We start from the raw sequence: 25,524 nt of genomic DNA, 5'->3' as shown, positions 1-25,524 counted from the left end.
TCTAGACTCTTAAGGAGCTTTATGTCTGAAATGAAATTCTGTGACTACGGGCCTTCTTACACAGTCTAGGTCACAGTGTCATATCGCTCTGGTCAGAAAAGAATGTTAGCAGATGGCTTTTCATGAGTGCCATGCAGCATACGGGCAGCAGAGGTGGGTAGCTGTTTGGGACATAAAGCCATTGTACACAGCCTATTCTGTGTAGCCTGTTAAATTGGCTGAGCTGAATTCATCCAGCCTGCTGAGTGAATGACCCCGAGTATGTTGTGTTCTACCCTTGGATCTTTCTAGACATGTTTGAAAGCCGAGATAAACAGCATTACCAGTATTATCATAGAACATTAACAAACTGACAAATGCCAAAAAGAGTAAAATTTGTGTCATAGCATCTAGAATATGAACTTGAGTCATGTAGTTTACCAGGATAGAATCCTGGTGTAAAATTGGCCCTTGTATCAAATGGGGATTTTAATTTTAGTCTTTGACAGAGTTCGTGTCAGTCCTTTGGAGAATAAGTGCTAAAATAATGTTTCACCAGGAAACTTGCAGGAACGTGGCAAGGGCCCCACACAGCCTTGAGTGTCTTTACCAAATTACAGCTGTCTTGAATCATCACTGAGATAGAAATAACGTTTCATGCAAGCCTTGGTCCGAATGTGTTTTTGATATCTGCAGATGAAAGGCCTCTTGGAAGAGACTGTTCTTCAATACAATCACAGGGAAGGAACATCCTTTCATGTGTTTATCAGCATTTCTGCTTGCTTAGTGCATTTCCTCATATGTTAAAATGAAAACTGTCCAGTCAGATGATCTACACGTGAGGTATTTTATCAAATCACTCTAGGGAGTCAATGTAGGCCTTTTGACGAGGCATGCATGCAATGAAATGTTTTAATTTTCCATCAAGAGGGCAGGGGTGCTACCAGAGCAGTGGCTTGCAAACCGTCTGACCTATGGGGGCAGGGAGGCCCTGGCGAGTTTACTTTGGTTCTGTTCCACAGACGCTCAGCTACAGTTTTAGAATTGGTTTCCCAATTGTATGGGGTGCAGTCTGCCAAGTCACACACAGAATTGGTTTTCGTGTTCTTCCAGGGTTTGGGGTGATTCACTTCTCTCTAAAGCCCAGGCATGAAGGTGGAGGCGTAGGGAATGAGTGAGAAGGGCTATTAATATAATTCATCTGAAATTTGAAAGGGGTTTCTATTTAGTTAAAGTATTGAGTAAGCAAACAAGGTAGTGTAGGATTAACTAACTTGAAAAAAATCTTTTTGAGTGTTTTCACTGAGAATAAATTTTTACTTAGTTTAAGCAGAAATGATACTTAAAATCCAGATGAAATATTAGAGAACAAATAGCCAGTATAATGCTTGACAAATAGCCAGTATAATGCTCGACAAAAGATATCTTAAAAAAATTCTTTTTAAAATATTTGCATGGTGAGAGAATTGGGAAGGTCTGCTTTTTAACTGTCATCCTTGTTTGTATTTATAGGGCAGTAGGTTTTCTAAGCTCATTGAGGCCACATGATCTTAGGAGGAAAACAATATTTTAAAAAGAAATAAAGCAATTGCAGACTCAACCTTGTGATTTCACTTTGTATTCGTCTCCCCCACAGCAGGTGAAGTAGTGCATAGGGTACACAAGATTGATTCTACTAGCATTTTCAATTGGACTTTCTCTAAGAAAATCTCTGGTTATTTCCCCTGGGCCTCTTGGTTCTGGTAGCCTCTATTTTCTTTCTTTCTTTTTTTTTTTTAAATTTATTTTTTATTGAAGTATAGTTGAATTACAATGTGTTAATTACTGCTCTACAGCAGAGTGACTTGGTTATATATACATACATTCTTTTTCATTTTCTTTTCCATTACGGTTTATCACAGGATATTGAATGTAGTTCCCTGTGCTATACAGTAGAACCTTGTTGCTTATTCTATTTTCTTTTCTTTTCTTTTTTTGGCTGCGCTGGGTCTTCGTTGCTGCGCGCGGGCTTTTCTCTAGCTGCGGCGAGCGGGGGCTACTCTTCGTTGCGGTGCATGGGCTTCTCCTCGCAGTGGCTTCTATTGTTGCGGAGCACAGGTTCTAGGCATGCGGGCTTCAGTAGTTGCAGCACGCGGGCTCAGTAGTTGTGGCTCACGGGCTCTAGAGCACAGTCTCAGTAGTTGAGGCGCACGGGCTTAGTTGCTCCGCGGCGTGTGGGATCTTCCCGGACCAGGGATCGAACCCATGTCCCCTGCATTGGCAGGCAGACTCTTAACCACTGCGCCACCAGGGAAGTCCCTCTATTTTCTTTTTTAAGTTTAAAAAATAATAGTAAAAGGAATTTTTAAAAACAAAGTTTCCCAAAACGATTGGCGTTTTTTCGGGGCAGGGGGTGGGGAGTAGTTTTTATTTTTGGTTTAATGACATCGGTGTTTTACAAAGCTGTCAAAATAGTATAAAATTTCGTGCTTTTTTAAAAATTAAAATTGTACCACAAGTTATTGATGTTTTGAAGTTTTTGAAAATTATCTCGAAGTTAATTTTGATTGTTTAATATTCTGTTGAAATGATGAAATGTAATTTACCAACCTCCACATAAATTGAACCTGGAGGTTGATTTTGATTATTCGTGCATTTGATGGTATAGCAGTGAACATCTTGGTGATTCAGCTTTTATTCTTCTGTTGAAATTTGGGTACACGTTTTAAATTGTTTTTATGATGCTTGACTTTTATATGTTCCTTTAACTTTCACTGAAAGTTTTCTTGATGTGGTTTTTAAAGCTGGGAGCCATCTCTAAATTTACTAGATGGAGAATTGAAAATTATGTGAAGCATAAAAATAACCTTATAACCGAGGACTAACTTTTCAGGTTCTGGTTGTCAGTAGTAATAACAGTTACTTTCGAGGGGAACCTACTATGTGCTAGGTGCTTTATATGTCTCGTTGTCTTCTGGCATTGCAGGCAGTATTCATTAAATTGGGTAAACCAGCTACCAGAACCAGAATAGTACACTTGAGACTAAATTAGTGAACTAAAAATAAATTTGGTTTCTTAGCCATAAGATTTGGTTTATTAAATTGTAGGCTAGGCAACAAGTTCTCAAACCACAGAGTACCAGGACTTCGTTTTTTCTGGCATTAACAGAACAGTGGTATTCATGCTGATGGTTCCATTTGTAAACCAGATCATGCCCTGCCTGGCTTTTGAATGCCTGGTAATAATGTGCCTTAATTGCGGGTCAGTGAAGCCAAACTAATTGCTTGTTGGGCACTTGGATTGCCTTTTTAATTTGCTGTATAATGTGGTCCCTACCAGAAATGCACAATATGTTATCTAAATAAAGCTCATTAAAATCATCTTACAAACAACAGAATGCCTGATATCGTGTCCATAGTTATGCAAATAAAAGCAAATTGAATGGCATTACCGAGAACTGTAACTTAGAAGTACTCTTTTAAAAGTGCCTTTGTATCCATTTTGGAAGTATACATAAATGATTGCTATGGTTTATATCCGTGTGATAGGTTTTTTTTTTTTTTAAGCAAGGATTATTTTGCTTTGCGCTCTTAATATGTTTTAAATGGCAGTAATGACATGAGCTTTTGAGACGGTCACTTATTTAAGACCATGCAGTTCACCCAGTAAGATTAGTATTCATCCAATGACTGCATTCAGTTAAAAAAAAAAAAAAAAGACATCAGTGACACGTTTTTAGCTCACAAAACACCAATCCATAGGGTTTACCTTTACAGTTGTGGGAACAGTTGTTCATAGGAGGTTAAGATGGTTAGCACTCTGTAGTACTTGTTTTCTCTCAGTTTCTCTGGACCAACAAGGCAGCTCTTTGACTCTTTGATTACTAATTTTTTTCATTTAGCTAATACTTATTGAGTAGCTCCTGAGTGCCAGGAGCTGTTGTAGGTGTTGGCGGTACCAGTTTTTTTCTTCTATTTGTGATAAATATTTAGCCCTAGAGAAAAATGTGAAGTGAATCTTAAGACCCTTTAAAATGATTTTAGAAATAGGGTAATATAATTAAGAAGCTTCTACAGAAGAATTTAATAGATGCCTATATGTTTATTTTTTTTAGCTAAATAAACATGCCTATATCAGTCTTTTTTTAATAGAAGTTAGTCCATTATCCGTTTTTCTTTTCTTTTGGTAGGCTATTTCTCATGAGAGTCATGGATATCCCCTATCTAAACTTGGAAGGACCAGACTGTAAGTGAATTTTTATTTTCTCGTTGCATCTGCATATTTAAGTGTGTGGTCTGGAACGGATAACAGGAAAAGTATTACTGAAGAAAGAGCTTTATTCACTTAAAAATAGCCAGTGATTTTGTGGTTGATATGAATAGTATGCTTAAGTTAATGTTACCCTTGGGCCTTGATTAACTCATCTCTTTACTTACATTTTCCAGTTTATACATGAGTGGAATTTTAAAAAAATATGTCTTCTCATCATTACTTCATTTTCACTCAGAACTCTAAATTCGTAATTTTTTATAAATATATATGTAATAGATTTTAAGATGTGCTAGCCATGTCAATAACAGTACATTTTCTATTTTCCAGTTATTTGAGTATGTATATATTTAAGTTTAATGGGTGGATTTTTTTTTTTTTTCATTGAAAACCTCAGAAAGCCAGTCTATTTGGGAGGTGGTTGCTTCTTCTGATTATTCTTTTCCATTGCTGTTTTCCTAGCCTGGTTTATTTGCCTTAATATATGCCGATAGGCATAGAGAAATGGGTGAACTACACTTTATACTTGATGATAATAATCATTGTAATAATAGTTTGAGTACATACTGTGTTGCACTCCATATTAGACTTACGTTTAAATCTGTCATTCTCACAGCAATTCTATGAGCTGAATATCGTCATCCCCAATTTATAATCATGCGTGGCTGGAGTGGTTAGGTCTCTTGTTTAGAGTTGCACAGTTAAGTGGTGGGTCTGGGATTAGAAAACAAGATTGTGACTCAGGACTGCCTCTGCTCAAACACAGTCCATTTAACTTGGATACTGCGTTATTATTATTATTATTTTAACTAAATAAACATATGGACAACTAGATTAAAAGGAGAAAGTTAAATGTTTAGTGAAACTTCTTGAACAGAGCAGTCTTTTTCTTTTTTTCTTTAAATAATTTTCCCAGGAACTTTATGAGCGAAGATGTTTCTGCATAGAATTGCTAGGGTTCAAATTGTTGTGGGTTCTGTAAAGTATCAGAGCGTGAGGCCTAAGCTCAGATGGCAGTGTCCTTCCAGTCAATCCCAAGAATGCTTTCAGGGGTCATTTGGTAATCATGAGGCATTCATAACGATTCCCCAAGTTAGCCAGGGCTTAGCTTCATCAAAGAACCACTGGTCTGTTGTCCACTTTTCAGCTATTAACCTTTCATCAAAAATTTGTCTTATAGTGCAGCCTAAACGTGATCACGTCCTCCATGTGACATTCCCCAAAGAATGGAAAACGAGTGACCTTTACCAGCTTTTCAGTGCCTTTGGTAAGTAAAGCACAAGTACAGCTGTACTTCTAGGATCCTGCTCCTCTTTTGGTCTAGATGGTCAAAGGTATACAGATGGCTTTAACTTGGGCACAAACAAGGATTAATATGCAAGGTTGTAGTCTCACTCATGGAATTTCTGGAGTTTGGTGTGCTGCAGTCTTTGTGCTAATGTGATCTGAGGAACTTTCGCTAGCATCCCACAATAGAGTGCTATTGTTAATCCATGGAAAGCAAGATACAGTTACTATGACTGCCCCTTACTGCCAACCATGGGAAATAAGTCTGGGCTAAGGATAAATTGTTTTTAAGATTAAATTCAGAGAGAATGTCTGTTTCATAAGGTCAGGCAGTTGCTGCTTGACATCGAATAGTCCAAGCAGACAAGCACAGATGTTTGAGAGGACCAAGATATGTGATATGTATGAGGTAGGGCGGTTCTTCTGTTACCTTTTTATCAGGTCAGGCGATTAGGTTAAATTGAACAGTCTTCTGATTAGGGTTTATAAAGGCCATTCTGATTGTAAGTCTTCAGCAATGTCTCTTTATTTTAACAAAGTATTTAAGCTATCGTCTTTGGAAATTCGTGAATAAAGTGGAGGCAGCAAAAACCTAAATGTCCAATAATATGAATGTTCAGTGAATGTTTATGTGTCTCCCCAACAGACTAGTATGTAGCCATTTTAAAAAGAGTTGAAGAGTTTGTTAAAAGATGGTAAAGTGTTTATATTTTAACATTTATAGTAAAAAGCAGATATAAAGTAGGATTCCTGTATAACTAACATTTTTTTTTAAACTGTGTAGAAATCAAACTGAAAGGAAGCATCATGCTCTTATCACTGAATGTTTCAGATAGGATTGTTTTCTTCCTATTTATGCTTTTCTGTATTTCCTAAAATAAGCATATATTAGCTTTTATAAGTACAAAACGTTACGCACTTAATTTTCAGGAAAGTAAGTGAACGTAGGTATATTTCTGGAAAGTTATCCTAATCTTTGCAGATAGTCTAAATGACTTCTGAAATTCTAGCCCTGCTTTTTTTTTTTTTTTTTTTTTTTTTGGCTGAGTTGGGTCTTCGTTGTGGTGCGTGGGCTTCTCATTGTGGTGGCTTCTCTTGTTGCAGAGCACAGGCTCTAGGCACGCGGGCTTCAGTAGTTGTGGCACACGGGCTTAGTTGCCCCGCGGCATGTTGGATCTTCCCAGACCAGGGCTCGAACCCGTGTCCCCTGCATTGACAGGTAGATTCTTAGCCACTGTGCCACCAGGGAAGTCCCTAGTCCTGCTTTTTAATTTAAATGCAGGTACAGAAATGCAGTTGAATTTCACAGCTCATTTCTTTGTAAAGCTTTTTATGTTGTTTTCCATTCTGTATTGCTTTTATCCCGATTTAGTCAAACTTTAATTAGCTAAATTAAGCAGAACGCTCTGAGTAGAATTTTTTTCATTTTAATTAAAAAAAGATTAGCTGTGTGATATTGAACAGATAACCTCTCTGTATCTGTGTTTCCTTCTCGGAGATGATGATGGTGATGATGATGATGATACTGCCTATTTCATAGGCATGTCATGAAGATTAAATGAGTTGATCCATGGAAGGCATTCAGAATAGTATGTGGCATATAGTAACTACTTATAAAATGTTAAATATTATTATTTATCTAAAAAACCTACAGGGTAGAGAGGTAAGGAAATAATAGTAAGTAAATTTTATAATTGAGAAAGTCCTGGCACCCCACTGTGCAGCAGGAAGTGAGTTTTTTCCTGTGGTGGAGAAACAAAGCAGTTTTCAAGTATTCCTAGCCTTTGAAAATTTTAGTAGATATTAAAAGATTATTTTCATTGCTAAGTTCTGGTGATGTTTACCCATTTTTTAAAATTCCAGTTTTCTGTATTTTTTTAGGAAGAGTGGTAGCTGATAGATCTCTGCTTTCCCTTGGTTTTCTCAAGCTCCCCGCCCCACTGCTCCTCTCCTGCCTCTCTTCAGGTCTCCTGCATTCCATTCTGTTTGTTTCGCTTTTTTTTTTTTTTTTTTTGGTTAATTAGTGGCACACATTATTTTTTTTTAATATTTATTTTTTTAAATTTTTGGCTGCATCGGGTCTTAGTTGTGGCACGTGGGATTGTTCATGCAGGCTCTTTGTTGCAGCGTGGGCTTCTCTCTAGTGTGGTGCGCGGGCTTCAGAGTGCATGGGTTCTGTAGTTGTGGCTTGCGGGCTCAGTAGTTGCTGTGTGCAGACTCAGTTGCCCTGCGGCATGTGGGATCTTAGTTCCCTGACCAGGGATTGAACCTATGTCTCCTGCATTGGAAGGCAGATTCTTAACCACTGGACCACCAGGGAAGTCCCGCATTTCACCTTTATTGAGGACTTGTCTCTGTATGTGAAAATCATTTTGTTCCACTATACTGCTTTCTGTCCCTCAGTGTTTTTCTTTTCTCTATTAGTCTGTCTTGGTTTCCTCTTTCTGACGCCATCTTTACCTCGTCCTCCATCCCCTACCTGTTTTCTTTACCTGTTTTCTTTACCTGACCTTGAGATCATCATTGAATTTTTCTTATTTCTTGCTACATTGATTCATTTCATGTTCCCCGTTCATAGTTCTCAGAGTTTGAATCTCTAAAAAGAAATAGTTGTGCTTTTTTTTTTTTTTTTAGCGTACGTGGTCTCTGATTTTTATTAGTGGTCTTTTTTTTTTAATATACCAGGTTCATGGATTTTGAGTCTTTTAGTACATGAACGTGGTATATTCCTTCATTTATTTAGGTCTTCATTAGTTTTTGTTTGTTTTTTTATTTTGGCCTGACTGCACGGCTTGCGGGATCTCAGTTCTCTGACCGAGGATTGAACCCAGGCCACGGCAGTGAAAGTGCCAAATCCTAACCACTAGACCACCAGGGAACTCCCTATTAGTGATCTTGATTGGAAAAAAGTCTCCAGCCCTGGCATGAGATTGGGTTGAATGATAAACTGCCTCAGGATTTAATCCAGAAGGATCTTTCTTTTGTTTTTAAAACAATTTTTAAAGCTGCTTCTTTTTTCCTGGTTTGTTGTTTTCTTGAAGTTTTTTTTTAATTTATTTTTGGCTGCGTTGGGTCTTCGTTGCTCTGTGCAGGCTTTCTCCAGTTGCGGTGAGCAGGGGCTACTCTTCATTGTGGTGTGCGGGCTTCTCATTGTGGTGGCTTCTCTTTGTTGTGGAGCACGGGCTCTAGGTGCGTGGGCTTCAGTAGTGTGGCACATGGGCTCAGTAGTTGCGGCACATGGGCTTAGTTGCTCTGCGGCATGTGGGATCTTCCCGGACCAGGGCTCCAACCCGTGTTCCCTGCACTGGCAGGCGGATTCTTAATCACTGAGCCACCAGGGAAGCCCCTTTCTTTAAGTTATAACTGAAATAGCTGCAGTGGTAGATTTAAGTTTTAGTTCTCCGTAGTGCTGAGATTTTGATCAAATTTTAAACTAGCACCTCATCTCTCTTTAAATTGATGGATATTCTGAAATATATCAGATGTACAAATGGAATCTGATAGCTATCTAAATGGTTAAATGCTTACTTTTAATTCACTGTTGCAGGTAACATTCAGATATCCTGGATCAATGACACATCAGCATTTGTTTCTCTCAGCCAACCTGAACAAGTACCAATTGGTAAGTCTTTTGGACCTTTGTTTTGTGTATTAATGATAAGTGGGAGCTTGCCCACTTCCCAGTCTAAATGCTGTGGGTTCAGTCAGCTGATTCACAAGCGTTGCTGCCCGGTTTGTTTTGAACTTGTCTCTAAAATAAAGGAAATAATTAGTAAGTATCATGTGTAGATGAGAAAATAAGACAAATGTATTGATTCCTTAGATATACTATATCATATACTTTTTACTTTTCTATTCCTTTCCCATTGCCCTTTTTCTGAAATGATTCGTATGTTTACTATTTGAGGGTTAGAAATAGCAAATTGAGAGGAATAGGGGACAGACACCAAAAGGTGATCCCTGTATTGACCTGTTTGCCTCTGTACTTTTCCCATTTATTTATAATTTTTTGTGGTTTATTTATTCCATTAAACTTGTGTCACATACTTGTTTTACGAACAAATAAACTGAAAGATATTTTATTTGCTTCTAAATTAGGATTGTAAAAAGGTGGAATGCTACCTCTCTTATTGTTGGACCCTAAATGATTTTGATATTAACCATCACAAAACAGTCTATTTTCATAGGATGAAAAGCTATTGAGTTAAATACTGAGGAAAATATATATTGTTAAGCTGCTTCTTCAGATAGATTTCAAGTTCCCTGGTGCTTAATAATGTAATTTTTCTTTTAATTAAATGAAGTGCCACAGACTAAAACTGTATAACTCTGATAATGTAGCTATATGAGCAATTATATGAAAATTTCTATAAATACACAAATTCAGGTCAGAGTATTTTTGGTATTTAAAAAGAATTATATAACCATTGCAAGAATATATGCTATGTTATAGAAATGAAAAGTTTAGGCTCTGGAGTCATATTACTACACTACCTTTGGTTGTGTGACCTTGGACACGGTATTTAACCCTGATAAGCTTCTGCTTATCTCTATAAACTGAGGATGATGTTATGGATTTTTTAGGGTTATTATGAGGGCTGCATGAGATGATTGTGTTTATAAAGCTTGGCATCACTAAGAACTTTTATTATGGTTATTTAGCAGTAGATTTCAATGTGAAATGTACTTCAGGAGCTCATGACACCAGGAAAAATGTTGGATCCAGGGTGTGAATGATATTGCTAGTTAAATGTTTTTTAATATTTGCTTATTTTTATGACCCATCCCCCCACAATCCTTAGAAAGACAGTTTACCTGGAATCCAAAGGGATTGAATTATTAGAGAATTAGTGGGGGGGCAGGGACCCTGAGGTTAAGACTGTAGTGAGACTTCGGTGTAGATGAGAGAACACTGAATGTTAACTCCCCACCCGAAATCTCGTCACACCTCACCTGCTCACTCAGTGTCACACTTCAGCTTCCTTGCTGGTCAGTCTCAGGAGCCATGCAGTGGGAGAGAAGGGGATGCGTAGGCTTTGAAGCCACGCCAACACGGGGAGTAGTAACCTACCTCCACCGCCTGTCAGCCATGCATTTTTGGGCATGTTACATAAACTCTCTAAGCCTCAGGTTCCTCGTTTGAGTGACGCAGATGATGATAGTTAGTTCCTTTGTGAAATGAGATCATGGATGTTAAGTTCCCAGCAAAGAGCCTGGCACTCTACCAGCAGTGCTTGACAATTGGTAGTAATTATTGAAATACTTGCTTGGCCTCCCTTGCTATGAACAGTAAACATGAGTGTGTGTAAATCAGAAATTTGTAAGACACTAGTGAGTAGTGCTTAGTTGAAAATACAAGCATAATTCCTTGTTTATGTGTGTGAGGTGTCAGAGCTTCTTTTATTATTCCTGTTACACCATATTTGACGTGCAATAATGATTACTCCCTTACTTATTATTGAAAGTGTCTTTCAATAGTACAGTAGCTTTTAAGCTCAGTACTTTATTCAGTGATACCTGAAATCAGGGAGCTACATTTCAGAATCATGTAGGCACAGAAGTCCTCTGATTTGCTTGTTTGCCCATCTTATTCTCTGTTGGATCCTCCTCTCGTGCCTGGCACATGCCGTGGCCTGAGTAGATGTGTGTGTGAACAGGCGATGTGGGGAGTAGGCCAAGATGAAACTGTGACCTTCTTACCTTTTTTCCTCCTAGGTTAAGAAGTTAGATGACTGTTGTCTTTTGATACATGCGGCTGTACTAGTAAAGTCTAATTTTCCATGATAGTCTCTTTTCTGACACAAATGACAACTCTTAACATAAATCCCTGGCAGTGCACGTACTGTGCCTACGGACCGCAGTTTCTTTGCCAGCAGCCATCTTTTACTCAGCCATCCCCCACCCCCAGGGCTTGGCTTCGTCTTACTTGCCTCCTCGTCTCAGCCTAAACAACCGTGTCTTCAGATGTTTTCTCTGGCTCCCTTTGCAGGGGATCAGACCCCGTTCTCTGTGCTAGCCTGGTATCCTTTCTTAATATACCTTGCTTGGTTGTCTTCCCAGATAGACTGAGAGCAGGGACCATATCTCTTGTTTGCCATTGTGTTTTCAGTGCTTAGAGTCGTAATGTCTGATGTTAGTAAGTGTATGTTAAGTTGTTGAGCTGAATAAATGACATTCAAGGTGTTATGACTTAGAAACGCCGTTTTGCACCTGATGGTTGTATCTCATGTCTCTCGCCTTTTGCTGTGATTTCTGAAATTATGCAGATGTTTCCCTGAAAGACAATGTAAAATTTGTTTTTTATAGTGGTAATTGTACCAATGAGAGAGACCCAGGGTATCTAATGTGCCGCAAATCCTATTAATGTTATCTTAAACAAATTACTTATTCATTTCAGCGGAAACAGAGGGCTTGTTAGATCAATAACGTAATGTTGGAAAAATCATTAAATGCCTATTTATATATAGCAGCTTGTAATGGCTTCTTTGGCTTGGTTACAAACTATTTTTGATTTACACTTACGGAGTTGGTTTTTAACTGACACATGCCTTTTTCTTTTGGTAGTGCTAAGTCTAAGCAAGATTTCTTTAAAGCCATTTTCATGAATATGAAAACTCTTTTTCAGGTCTATTGAAATTATTAAAACTCTTTTACTGAGTGCCATTTAGTTCGATTCCTGTTGCGTTTTGTTTGCTGCTGCTGTGAAGATAAAAGAGTCCCTGGTTGCTTTGGGGTTCAGATAGTGAAAACCCATCCAAGCCATATTTTCATATTCTTCCCCTCTGGCTTTTCAGGGAAGGCAGCACGTGGCCAGTGTGGGACTTGATGCCATGGAGGAGATCACTTAGCCTCACCGTTTGAGAATTTTTCTCAGAGTAATCGAATAAGAAATCACCTGTAATGGTCACATCTGAATACCTCAGACACATTTAGGATTTTTATATATCTAATATAGTTTTGTTAAATGGGGAAAAGAGCTCAACAATATTTCAAATGTATTAGCCCTTCCTAGTCATACTCTCAACAGTTAGACATTGTCTTGAGTGTCCTTAGATATATTATAAGGCATTATCTCTCTGCTTGTAAGTTTTATAGAAATAGCTTGAGGAAAATAACCTTTTCATTTGTTTTGAAAAACCGGAGATTAGAGTACACCATGAATACTACAGGAAAATTTTAAAGAGCAAAAATTGATGAAGGCACCTTAGTAGAGGTAAAAACCTATTGGTTATTTTGTAAAGCCAGCCCCAGTTCAGGGAGTTACAGAAATTCCTGATATACTGCCTTAGGAGCTTGTTCAGGATGATTTGTTGGGATGGGGGGAGGTACTTGGCTTCACAGCTTCACTTCAGTCCACAGTATGAGTGTGTTTATATAAAATCATCCTTTTAAAAGCGTAGCTTTTGATTGTGCTGAACAGATAAATATTAGAGTTGTTATACGACTTTTGAGGCGATTATTTGGTACTGGATTTGCTAAAAAGGCTGCTTATTACTTTAAACTTTACCTGTGCTTTTTGTTAGCCTTTTAATGTTTACCAGATCTGTAGTGATAACTGTTTTTCATTCGTGGGATTGATTTGTGTTCTCATTTTTCCTCAGTCACTCTAGCTAGGGGTTCCTGATTTTGTTGCTCTTTTCAAAGAACCAGCTTTTGGCTTACTTCGTTTTTCTCTGTTGTTTGCTGGTGTCTGTTTTGTTGGTTTCTGCTTTTTTGTTTTCTTGGTCTTTTTTTTGTTTTTTTTTTTTTTACTTGCTTTGGGTTTACTTTGCTCTTCTTTTCCAGTTTCTTGAGGTAGAACGTTATGTGCTTTTTTTGTTTTTAAGTCTTTAAAATTTTTTGAGCCTGGCTTCCTATAGTTTAGCAGTCAGCCCGTGATTGGTCAGGTGTTGTGCTTGAACACCTGGAGCCAGTAAGGCTCTTTGCCAATGAGGTTGAGGAACATTCAGCATCCAACCTTCAAGCAGTTCACAGTCTGCCTCAGTTTTCACTTTCGGCCGGATCTCCATTCTCCTGTGTGAGGGCACAAGGCCTCAAGCCCAGCTAACAGTGTGTGTGTAGCTAAGACTCTCTCCCAGTCATTGATTTTGACCTCTTTTTGTTTCTAATACAAGCATTTAAAGCTATAAATTCTCCTGTAAGCACTGTTGCAGGTGCATTCCATCAATTATACGTTGCTTTCATTATCATTAAGTTAGATACGTTTTTCTTTTTTTTTTTTTCCAGTACGCGGGCCTCTCCCGTTGTGGAGCACAGGCTCCGGACGCGCAGGCTCAGCGGCCATGGCTCACGGGCCTAGCCGGGATCTTCCCGGACCGGGGCATGAACCCGTGTCCCCTGCATTGGCAGGTGGACTCTCAACCACTGTGCCACCAGGGAAGCCCGATATCAGTCCTTTTAAATGTACTGAAATTTGCTTATGGCCCATAAGATATGACCTATCTTGCTGAATGTACTATGTACACTTGTAAAGAATGTGAATTCTGCAGTATAACGTTTGATCTATCGATATAAATATCACTGTTGTTCAGATATTGTGTCTTTACTGATGTTTTATTTAGCAGTTCTGCCAGTTTTTGAGAGAGGGTGTTAAAATCTCCTATGATTGTGGAATTGTCTGTTTCCCCCTTTAATTTTGTTATTTTTCCTGTCATGTATTTTGAGGCTGTGTTATTGGGTGTGTGCACATTTATGATTGTTTTGTCTTTCTGGTAAATTGACTCTATCATTATGAAATGTCCTTCTTTATCTTTTGTATTACTATTATTTCTAAGTCTAACCTGATATTAATATAGTCAGTCTGTCCTTCTTGTGTTTTTAATGTTTGGCTGGCATATCCTTTTTCTGCCATTTACTATCAACCCATCTGTGTATATATAAAATAGTCTCTTGTGGACAGCATATAGTTGGGTATTCCTTTTTATTAATCCATTCTGATAACTCTGGCTTTTTATTGGAGTATTTAGTCCACTGACATTTAATGTAATTATTTATATGGTTAGGCTTGTCATTTTAAAGTTCGTTTTTTGTTTAGTCCCTCTGTTTTTTGTTCCTTTGTTTCCCCCTTTCCTGTCTTCTTTTGGATTATTTGAAATTTTTAAAAAGAATTCCATTTTAATTTCTGTATTGGTTTTTTAGTTCTATGCCTATATGCATTATTTTTTAGTGGTTGCTTTAGAAATTTCAATATATATCCATAACTTTTCACAGTCCACTTAGAGTTCATATTCTCACATAGAAGGTAGAAACCTTACATCCATATAGGTACATTTACTCCAATTCCTATTGTCTTCCAGGCTGTAATTGGCACATGTATTACACGTGCTTTGATTATAAATCCCACAAAGTGGTGTTATAGTTTTGCTTTAAGCAGTCATACATATTTTAAGAAATTAAAAGGGGGGACTTCCCTGGTGGTCCAGTGGCTAAGACTCTGTACTCCCAGTGCAGGGGGCCTTGGTTCAATCCCTGGTCAGGGAACTAGATCCCTCATGCTGCAACTAAAGATCCCGCATGCCACAGCTAAGACCCGGCACAGCTAAATAAATAAATAAATATTTAAAAAATTAAAAGGATAATTTTAAAAATTTACCCAGATATTTACCATTTCAGATGTCTTCATTCATTCCTGAAGATCCAAATTTCTTCAGGGTATCGCCTGAAGAACTTCCTTCAGTATTTCTTACAGTGCTGGTGAGGTGGCAACAGATTCTCTTAGTTTTTCTTTATCTGAAAATGTCTTTATTTTGCCTTCATTCATGTAGAATATTTTAGCTGGATATAGAATTCTGGGCTTTTCTTTCAGCATTTTAAAGATGTTCCATTGTCTTCTGGCCTCCATGGTTTCTGATGACAAGGCTACAGTCATTTGAATCATTGTTGCCCTCTATGTAACGGGTTATTTTTCTCTGGGTACTTTAAAGATGTTCTCTTTACCATTGATTTTTTAGCAGTTTGAATATGATGTACTTTGGCATGGCTTTCTTTGTAATTATCCTGTTGGGGTTGACTGAGCTTCTTGAATGTATAGATTTATGTCTTTTACCAGATTTGGGAAGTTTTTAGACATTATTCAAATATTTTTTTCCTGTTCTGTATTCTCTTGCCTCTCTGTTTGGGATTTCAACTACCTATATGTGGGAGACATTTTGCTATTGTTCCTGTGTTTCCTGATGCTCTTTTCATTTTTTTCTACCTTCTTTTTTTTTCCTCTTCTTCAGATTGGATAATTTCTGTTTATCTACAGGGCACTGACTCTTCCCTCAGTCATCATTATTCTGCTATTAAGTCCATCCAGTGAATTTTTAATTTCATATATTGTATTTTTCAGTTCTGTATTTCCATCCAGTTTATTTTAACCTTTTCTGTTTCTTGTTGAGATTTCCTATCTTTCTTTTATTTTGAGCCTATATTCCTTTACCTCAATGAACATATTCAGAATAGCTCTTTTAAAGTCTTTGTCTAATAATTCCAACATCTGTGTCACCTAGGTGTTGGTACCTATTGATTACCTTTCTTTTGAGAATGGACCACATTTTCCTGGCTCTTCATATGTTCAGTAATTTGGGATTGTTTCCTGGACATTTTGAATGTTCTTTTGTGGACTCTGGATTCACTTATATTCCTCAGAAGAGTGTTGATGTTTTCGTTTTAGTTTTAGCGGGCAATTAGCTAAAACTACAAACCCCTTCATGCTTGTGGGAAGTGGCTCAGATCTTAGCTCAGACTGCTTTCAGTCTGCCACATGCATGGTTAAGGGTCAGCCGGGGACGTGGGCTATCTTTACACCACATTTGGAGTTCCCATTCTCTGGTTTCCTCTCTTCGAGGATTCCTTCCTCATTCTGTGTTGCCACTGGTTGCCCCTTGTGTCTTCCCCTGACTCCTCCTACCAGAAAGACATGGGATTTTTCTATCAGAGTTTTAGTTGCTCTTTGCCCTTTTTACTACAGATTCCCTTTAAGGCAGAGTCACATCCAAAAAAAAAAACCCAGGAAATTCACCCTGTGGCAGTTTGCTTCCTCCAAGTTTTGACTCCCCTCCAAAATCTCCCTGTTTCTGCTTCTGTTCCAGAGCCTTTTGATACTTGTTTTTAGCATTTTTTTCCAGAGCTTATGTTGTCATCAGTGGAAAGGTCAGTTTGTTAGGAGGTGGAATGCCTTACCTTTGCTTTTTAATTGTTACCCTAATAGCATCTACATTTGACACAAAACTTCCTGCCATATTATACCATGCTGTACTACCTCTTTCTCTGTTTAATAACATTTTAAGAAAATCTAATGTTAATGCATTAAGAACCTGCTACTTACCTCCTTTAACCAATTAAAAGTGACTTAAGTTCAGTTCCTTTCAAATACACATATATACTGAGGGACAATATCCTGACAAAGTATTTGGTGTTTTGCTTCCATCTGTGCTACTTTTCATAGTTGGCTAGTGTGTTACTGTATGTTTATTCTTGTCGAAGAGGAAATGCACAAAACAGTCAAGAAAGAACCAGAAAACAAATGATGTTTTTTCTTGCATGTTAATTTTCCTAATCTTAAACTGTATTAGAGTTGGCTTACAACAATTATATTGAATTATAAATTTATAGCAATAAATAAATGAGTTCAACTATGACATGACTTTAAAATAAAAAGCTTGTTTTGGAGAGAGGCGATGGGTGACTTAACTTGTGGGTTAAAATGCTACATGATTTTTATTCTATAAGTACTGAAACCTGGAAACAATATATTTGTTTTTATATAGACAAGATTTTTTTTTATAGTATTGGCTTATGGAGTACTTTAGTTTGGTAAAGGAAAATCGTTATTAGTAAGAAGCATGCATGTCTCTATGTTTTGTGTAGATATCTTATTTGAAACCTTGTAAGAGCAACTGACTCTTCTTTCCCTCTCTAAATCGCTTAATCCACGAAAGGCACTGTGGAAATTTTTAATAATATTTATTAAGAACCTTCTTGTTTTACTAATTCCCTTATGTGTTTAATCATGAGAATTAGCAGCTTTATGCATCTCTGCTATGAAATCTGTATCAGGCAGATTTATTTAAGAGCGTGGCAGTAACTTGGACTCTTCCTAATTAAGGCATCAGCTGGTGTGAGAATAGGGCAGAAAGCTTCCTGACTGCCAGATAAGGCTTCCCGGGTTCTTAATATAATTGCCAGCAGTAAAGCATCAATGAGGAAGAGTCCTGTGGCAGTTTGAATGTAACCGGGAAAAATGCAGTGTTTGTGCTTCAGAGGCTGAATCTTCATATTCTGTTAAATTGCTTATTGTCCGAAGGATTGGGTTTGATTTTTTGTGTTTTGTGTTTTAGGGGCCATGTCATCTGGATCTAAGAACATTTGCTTTGTCAGAGTATTCAGGAAACCTATCAAATTTAGTTATAATGTCATTTGTTTAAAAATTACTTTTGTGGTGGTCTCCCGCCTCCAGTTTTAGAAGTAAATCAAACTCACTTTTGAAAATGTGAGAAATATTTGAAATTACAAAGAAGAAAACAATTCAACCATGGTCTCTCCATGTAGATACGAATACTAACAATATTTTGGTTAGTGTTTCCTGTCATTTGTTTTACTCTGTCTAGATAGTGTTTTCATAACATTTTTAATACTACTTGAGACCTGACTTTAAATGCATTTTTGGATCTGCTTTTTTAGTTAACATTATGTCAACAAGCATTTTCCATGCCATTACACATTTTTCTATAAGAGTTTACTTTTTTTTTTTTTTTTTTTGCGGTGCGCGGGCCTCTCACTGTTGTGGCCTCTCCCGTTGCGGAGCGCAGGCTCAGCGGCCATGGCTCACGGGCCTAGCCGCTCTGCGGCATGTGGGTTCTTCCCGGACCGGGGCACGAACCCGTGTCCCCTGCATTGGCAGGCGGACTCTCAACCACTGCGCCACCAGGGAAGCCCGAAGAGTTTCCTTTTAATGGATGCATTGTATTTCATTGTATAGGTACATGTAACTTATTTAACTATATCCCTTTTGGATGTTTAAGTTATATCCAAATTTTTACTATTTTAAATTAATTCTTTTTTTTAAATTAATTAATTAATTTATTTATGGCTGCATTGGGTCTTCGTTGCTGTGTGCAGGCTTTCTCTAGTTGGGGCGAGCGGGGGCTACTCTTCATTGTGGTGCATTGGCTTCTCTTTATGGTGGCTTCTCTTGTTGCAGAGCACATGCTCTAGGCATGTGGGCTTCAGTAGTTGTGGCGAGCGGGCTCCATAGCACAGGCTCAGTAGTTGTGGCAGGTGGGCTTAGTTGCTCCGCGGCATGTGGGATCTTCCCGGGCCAGGGCTCGAACCCCTGTCCCCTGCATTGGCAGGCGGATTCTTAACCACTGCACCACCAGGGAAGTCCTTAAGTTAATTCTTTAATGAGCATCTTTGTCTTTCTTTATATCTCTGATTATTTTATTAAAATAAATTCTGAAAACATGAAATCATTGGGTCCATAATGATCTTAAAAAAAAACGGAAACAACTCATTTGTACCTCTTTTTTATTAAATATTGGTAATTTTTGTTGATGGAAAAATTTTAAAGTACCAAAAAATTAAAAATTTGTGTAGTGCCTCTTCTCTTCTCAAATACTATTGCAAAGATAATTGCAATAGTATTTGAGATTTACTTTTCAACTGTGTATATTATATTTAAGTATATATTTTACCTTATAATATTTTATTCTTTGCATATTGTTTTACTGTGTGTTCTTTTAACTTACCAGTGCTTCATGTCTATGTAATAAGTTCTTTTTTTGTGTTTAGTTGAATAACATTTCATCATATGAAGGTATCATCGTTTATTTAACCAGTTCTTTGCTGGACACTTAATTTAAACAGTTTTAGGACTCTTGACTCCTATTTCAAAATAAGCTTTTATTTATTCTTTGTATTGAGTGTTAGACTCATTCTGTCAGGGTCACTCAAAAAGCCCACTGGGATTTTTCACTGCTATTTTAACAAATTAATTCCATTGACATCTTTATTTAGAAATATTCAGTCTTAAAAATTCAGTCTTTATGACCAGGAATATGTATCTTTTCATTTACTCAGAAAATTTTGTGCATCTTTGAATGTAGTTGTATGTTTCATTGTTCTTGTTGTTTTTATCATACATACTTTTCAAGATTATGCAGAATAAGTTAGAAAGCAGGTTCCATTGTGCCTGATTTAGTACCACAGCCATAGTCAGCTCTCGGGAAGTATTTTAGGATGCTGGTGGTTTTAGGAAATTTGAAGCAATGAGATTAATCAGCCTGCTTGCTCGTAGGCCACTGAGAGACTAAGTTTGAGAATTCAACACAGACCCTGTGTCTCTGATTCTTATTCTTGAGGCTTCAAATGCTGTTTGTTGTTGTTTTGTCACCAGAAATAATGAACTGGTTGATTAAATAGGCTAGCTGTGTTAGTCTTTACATGTTAGCATTGTTTTCTCAGACATGATCCCTATTGTCTACAACCTTACTATTTTAAAGAAAGGAAATAAATTTGGTATTAGCAAATTTGAAATACTATAAGTGAAATGATTTTGGACCACTTCAGTGGCTGTTTCAGGATATTATTTTGTTACAAAAAATGTTACCAGCGAATCTCTTGGGGTGGTGAAATTATAGGAAAATTTTACTTTCGTGTGTTTTTTTTTTCTATCTTCTGTTTTTCTTTAGGACAGATATTACCTATGTACTAAAATATTTAAGTTTAAGAATAATGTCGTAGTACTTTCTTTTTTATATGTGTGGGGGCACAGCAAAAGGAAACGTCCTGCTTCTGAAATGCTTAGACGTCTAGCATATTGTTGACTGTAGTTATTTTATGGTTATCTTTTTTCTAATCATGAAATTTATGGAATTAAGTTTCTCTGGATTTTCCTTCAACTTTTTGGTTTAAATCTGCTATTCTGGGAAGGTGGATATGAAACATTTTTGATTTGTGATGTTTGTTGATAATATTTCCACTGTTGAGTATTTTTGCAACCTGTCTTTTCTTGTTTATCCTGGAAAGAAGCCCAAACATCACTTTAGTAGCAGGGTAAATGTCACTTCATCATGTTGAGCGAAAATGCCAGAAAATGCTAGACCACTGAAGTGTTAGAGTGGTGGTTACTCTAGCACTTCAGACCAGGGTTTTACCTTAACTTCTACACCTCATGTCACCTCATGTCAACATATCTAGATATTTAAGAGTGTTTTTCAGGTTTCATGATTATAAAAAGCAAGCATGGATTAAAATAACTGTTTAGTAATAAGGCTTTATATTACACTGTCCAACTAGTAGGAATGTCTTTTGTTCTTTCTTAATGTGAATTGGAGTAACGTGGGGAACATCATAGAGATTTGTTTTCTAATTGCTTCAAAGGCAGAGGAGCAAACTGCTACGGTATTGGGAAAAAGAACATAGAAAAGACACCAACACATGAAAATAAAACTTTGAAACTGAGACTTTTTTTCTCATAAATCCTTTATTGGTATTATATAGATAATTTAAAGGAAAAGGAAATAAATTTTAATAGCGTATTATTTAGCAAAAAAGTATGAGCTACTTATAGGACATCTACTGATTTTAGTAATTGTTGTTTCCCCAAATATGAATTGTGTTATAGTGTGAGCAGGGTCACATTTAGGTGTGCATTTTTGTAATTATAGGTTCAGATGGATGTAAGCCTTATTAATTTATCAATGTGTATTGCTAGATACCTTGTATTTTTATGTTCAGTGTTCTTTACAGTAACAATAGAGAAGAGAATAATTATGAGGTATTTCGCAAGTTTTTTTAAAAAGATGTGTTTCTGGGAATTCCCTGGTGGTCCAGTGGTTAGGACTCCACGCTTCCACTGCAGGGGACATAAGTTCAATCCCTGGTCGGGGAACTAAGATGCTGTAAGCCTAGTGGCGCAACCGAAAAAAAAAAGGGGGGGGGGTTTCATTTGAAAGCTGCAGTGTTAATCTTTGCATAAATATTTGCCTGTCTACTGTTGAAGAACCAAGGGACTGAATTTAGATGGGGAATAGAGATGAAATAATAAGCATTTCTGCACTCAAGGAATTCATGGTCTAGTGAGGCAGACAGGTATCTAGACAACTAGTGCATCAGTACATGCTGGGGGCTGTGATAAGGTACACTGCTCAGAGAGGGAGAACCAGTTCAGACTGACATGGAGACGCAGAAGAGGGTTAACAAGGAAGGCTTCCTGGAGGAGGTGGTGCCTGTGCTGATCCTAATAATGAGTTGGAGTTAGCCTAGTAGAAGAAGCCTGAGAAAGCTCTGGTAAAGAGTGGGACCAGCACATCCTTTGGTTTGATTGGAACAGGGGGTACATGTGGTGGAGTGGCTGGAGAGGAAGTTAGAAGGTGGAAACATGAAATGTATGTGTTAAAATTAGGAGCTTGCATCTTATCCCTTGTACAAGACTTCTGTAATGTTGATTTGGGGTAGTCTTTTAATTCAAGTTTCAAAATAATATATTGCATCTCACTGGTTTTCTTTTAAGTCTGAGGCTTTCAAAAGAATTTCCAGGTATGGAGTGCTTAGTTTGTCAACTTGAGCTGTTCTTGTAAAGCCTGATTGCTGTCAGAGGTGGCATCCCTGATGGCACTCTTCCACGTCTGTTGGTGGCATTGTAGCACAGGGTCAAAAATTGATGGATATATTCGAGCAGGTTCTATTTATTAAGTGTCTAGGAGGTTGGTGTTTTTTGTATTTACTCTAGTTCAGAGCCTTCTCTTAGAGACTGAGGCCAAATTGAATTTATCTGCCACATTTATAAATGCTATGCAGAATAATAAATGGGCCATTGGCTTCCAAGAATCGGTGACAGTGCACTTCAGTTCCTAATTTAGAGTTCACGAAAATTAGCCCTTGACAAATAAGATTGCAAGAAAAGAAATCCTACTTGACGGATTCATCTTTGGACAAACATGTAAATGTTGTTTACACAAATGATACTGGAGCAAGTCAAGGTGGGAGAGAATAATTGAATGAATGAATGAATCAGTGCATACAGATGGCAAGTGTCTTGTGTTCAGAGGAAGGGAAGATGGCTTACGTAGGGCTTATCGTATAGTGTTCAATTGTCCCATCCAGGAGACTTGACTTCTTGAAGTGGGGACTGCCTCTTAGTCATTATTTTACATCCTTGGTATTTGGGACAGTGCTGGGAAGAGTTGGGGAAGACTTTGAGAAGAGGCCTTGATGGGGTCCTTGAGAGAAGGCTGATTCTGAGTTAGCAGAGAAGAAAGATGATCGTTCAGGCAGAGCCGATGTGGGCAGGAAAGAGGATGTTTATGACACAATTTGTCAGGCTGGCTCACCCTCTCACTGGGCTGTGAAATCATTTTAGTGAGTGTGACCAGCTTTTTTATAAAAGGAAAAAGTTAGAAAATGTCGGAGTGAGTCCCATCTAATAAAGATAGGTTTGCTTTTTTTTTTCCTTGTCTTTTTTTTTTTTTTTTTACAAACCCTTGTGTTGAGAGCTTAGGTTTGCTTTTTTTAATGTTAAGTTTTTTTCCAGGTATAAATCTGTACATGCAGGAATACATGTATGTGTACTGGGTTGTAATAAAAATGTATCATTGTAGCTCATGGTCAAAAAAGTTTGAATTCAGATGGTTTAGGAGACAGGTAAAGTTTTTATGTAATGGAGAGTCTTCTCTTCCATTTGTGCAGAGCACTGTGGCAGGTGTTAGCAGTAGGGAGGAAGTAAAGGTGACTCTGACAAAGATCTCCATCCTAGGTGCTTCCTGTCTCTAGACCAGTGTGGGCTGGGGATTCGTGTGGACAGCATCTGGCAGGAGTGCTCATTCCTCCATTCTTATATCTCCGTGGACCGGGAGGAGACATCCACACTTCTCACCCAGAGAGGAACATTGTGGCTAAAGTGTCTGACCCCCCTCCATCCCCCCTGCTTGCTCCTCCTCATGGAAGGAGGCCAGTGGCGTATCTGATGGGTGAAATTAGGAAGAGGCTGGCACCCAAGGGCCTTTTTGACCAGTGGTGGGGTCACTGCATTGAAGAAGGCAGGCCTAGAAAATCAGCGTCTGGGGTCTCTTCCTAATCTTGAGATTAGGAAATAGTTTAGATCTTAGAGGCTTCTTGCAACTATCAGGTCTTTTCACTGATGGGGTCTCCTGGTCTGGATTTCTGTAGGGGTGGTATTGGCTATGGTAGGAAGCCCTGTGTGGACCTCAGGCCCAAATCCATCTCCAACACAATCTACTAAGGGGTCTTATGCTTTGGGGGAACATAAAGATGATGCTATGTTGTCATCAGTTCCTGCATCTTTCCAACAACTTGTTAGAATGCATAAGAGAGGATGATGCTCCCTAACTGCCAGCTGGTACTAGTGGGAGACATGGTTGGAAAGGATGAGATTCTGAGGGCCTTGATCGCTGCCTCATCAAATTTCAACTTTGTGTGTGAGCTGCAGAGAGCCTTTTGGTGCACCCAGAGGTGTGTGGGTGTGAGTGTGAGTGATGACATGGTAAGGAATTTCTTTCATAAGGATGATGGGTTCTGCAGTGTGGGAGAGCTGAGAGGCTGGCCGTGTTTCCAGAAGTAGAATGGCAACCAGTAATGACCTACAGTTAAAGTTTTTTCTGTTCTGTGATTGGTTTGTGAGGCTGTTTGTTTACTACCGACATTATTTGGATTTTGCAGACACTGAATTTTCTAGCTTGCCCCTCTTCTGTGTTACTAAACTGTTGAAGTGCTTTTTAAGTCCAGGTGGGACTTTCTCTGTCTTCATTCCATTTCACTGACCAGAAGATGGTGCTGTCGTACTGGCAACGAATCCACCTTTCCCTCTTCTAGTAAAACTTGTCATCTAAAATGCTTATTCATGCTAAGTAATGTGGACACTTAGAGCATGCCCTTTCCACAGTGTAAACCTCATGCAGTACGGCAGCAGTTAGGCAACATTTGCGGGATCAAAAACCTTCAGAGTCTGGAGCCTAGAGAAACCTACCACGAGGGTCTCCGTTAGGTGCTTGCTCAGGGCCACCTTTGCACTCAGGGTAAAGTGACACTCTTGTAGGAGTCAGGATGAAGACCTCTGTTATTTGCTATTTGATCTGTGTGTAGTCTTCCATGATTTGGTTTGAAGATTTATGAATAGAGAGAAAATATTGTTTCCTCTTTTCTTTTTGTAAAAGATCTGAGTACCTAGAGGAAAACTCATGAATTAAAGTTTACCAGAAATACTATGCTCAATTAATTGAATTACCCAAGCAACGTCTCAACTTATTTTAGCTGTTTGGAAGAAGCCCGGATGGTATGATGGACTTGGAGTAAAATTGGGTGTGTGATCTTGGGTGCTTGACTTAACTTCTCTGAGCCTTCAGCTGTAAAATCAAGATGAGAAAATGCACTTTTCAGGGCTGGGAAGAATTGATGGAGGTAATAAAGGTAATGTTCTCACACAATGCCTGGCACTAGCTGCTTATTTAACGTGCACTTCTTGCCCTATCCCATCCCCATTCAGAAATCCAGACATTAAAATAGCATTACCGAATTGATTTTATAAAAAGCGTGCATTGCCGCATCGTGGAAACTGTGGTGTAAACCTCGTAGAATGATGTGTCCCTCAGATAGAAGTGCCCTCCAGTTAAAGTCTTCTCTCACCTGCACCTTTTCAACACAAGACCAAAACTGCTGCCAAAATGATTTTTAGTTGTCTGTCCTTTGCTTTCCCGTGGCTTCCTGCGTTGCTGTTCTAATTCATCGTTTGTCAGTTGCAGTTAGGGGTCTCCCTCGGAGTCTCCTCGGGGTCCCGACTTCACTAGTTCCTGGAGCCTCTTTCTGTTACAGAGGTCAGCTTTCGAGTAGGTTTGCATGTAATACCAGGACTCCACAGACACAGGAGTTTGTAAGATTTGCTGTAAGGTCGGGCTACGGATTTATTCCGAGTCAGTTTGGGAGGTTGGTTTGGACATGGTCTTAAAAGTACAGTCAGTCCTCATTACGCACAGATTCTGTGTTTGTGAATTCACCTACTCATTAAAATTTTT

General features: G+C 38.2%; 1 protein-coding gene across 1 annotated transcript in view; it reads left to right on the top strand.

The window, feature by feature from the left end:
* Positions 1–25,524, top strand: part of PARN (poly(A)-specific ribonuclease) — a 168,348-nt gene that overhangs the window by 51,012 nt on the left and 91,812 nt on the right. The window contains exons 19-21 of the mRNA XM_079944221.1: positions 4,149–4,204; positions 5,409–5,495; positions 9,063–9,137. Coding sequence (XP_079800347.1) covers positions 4,149–4,204; positions 5,409–5,495; positions 9,063–9,137 — 218 coding nt within the window. The remainder of the gene's footprint in view (positions 1–4,148; positions 4,205–5,408; positions 5,496–9,062; positions 9,138–25,524) is intronic.

The sequence above is a fragment of the Stenella coeruleoalba genome, assembly GCF_951394435.1.
Source record: "Stenella coeruleoalba genome assembly, chromosome: 15".
NCBI lineage: Eukaryota > Metazoa > Chordata > Mammalia > Artiodactyla > Delphinidae > Stenella > Stenella coeruleoalba.
The sequence above is the reverse complement of the archived record's forward strand: the minus strand, read 5'-3'. Positions and strand labels throughout refer to the sequence as shown.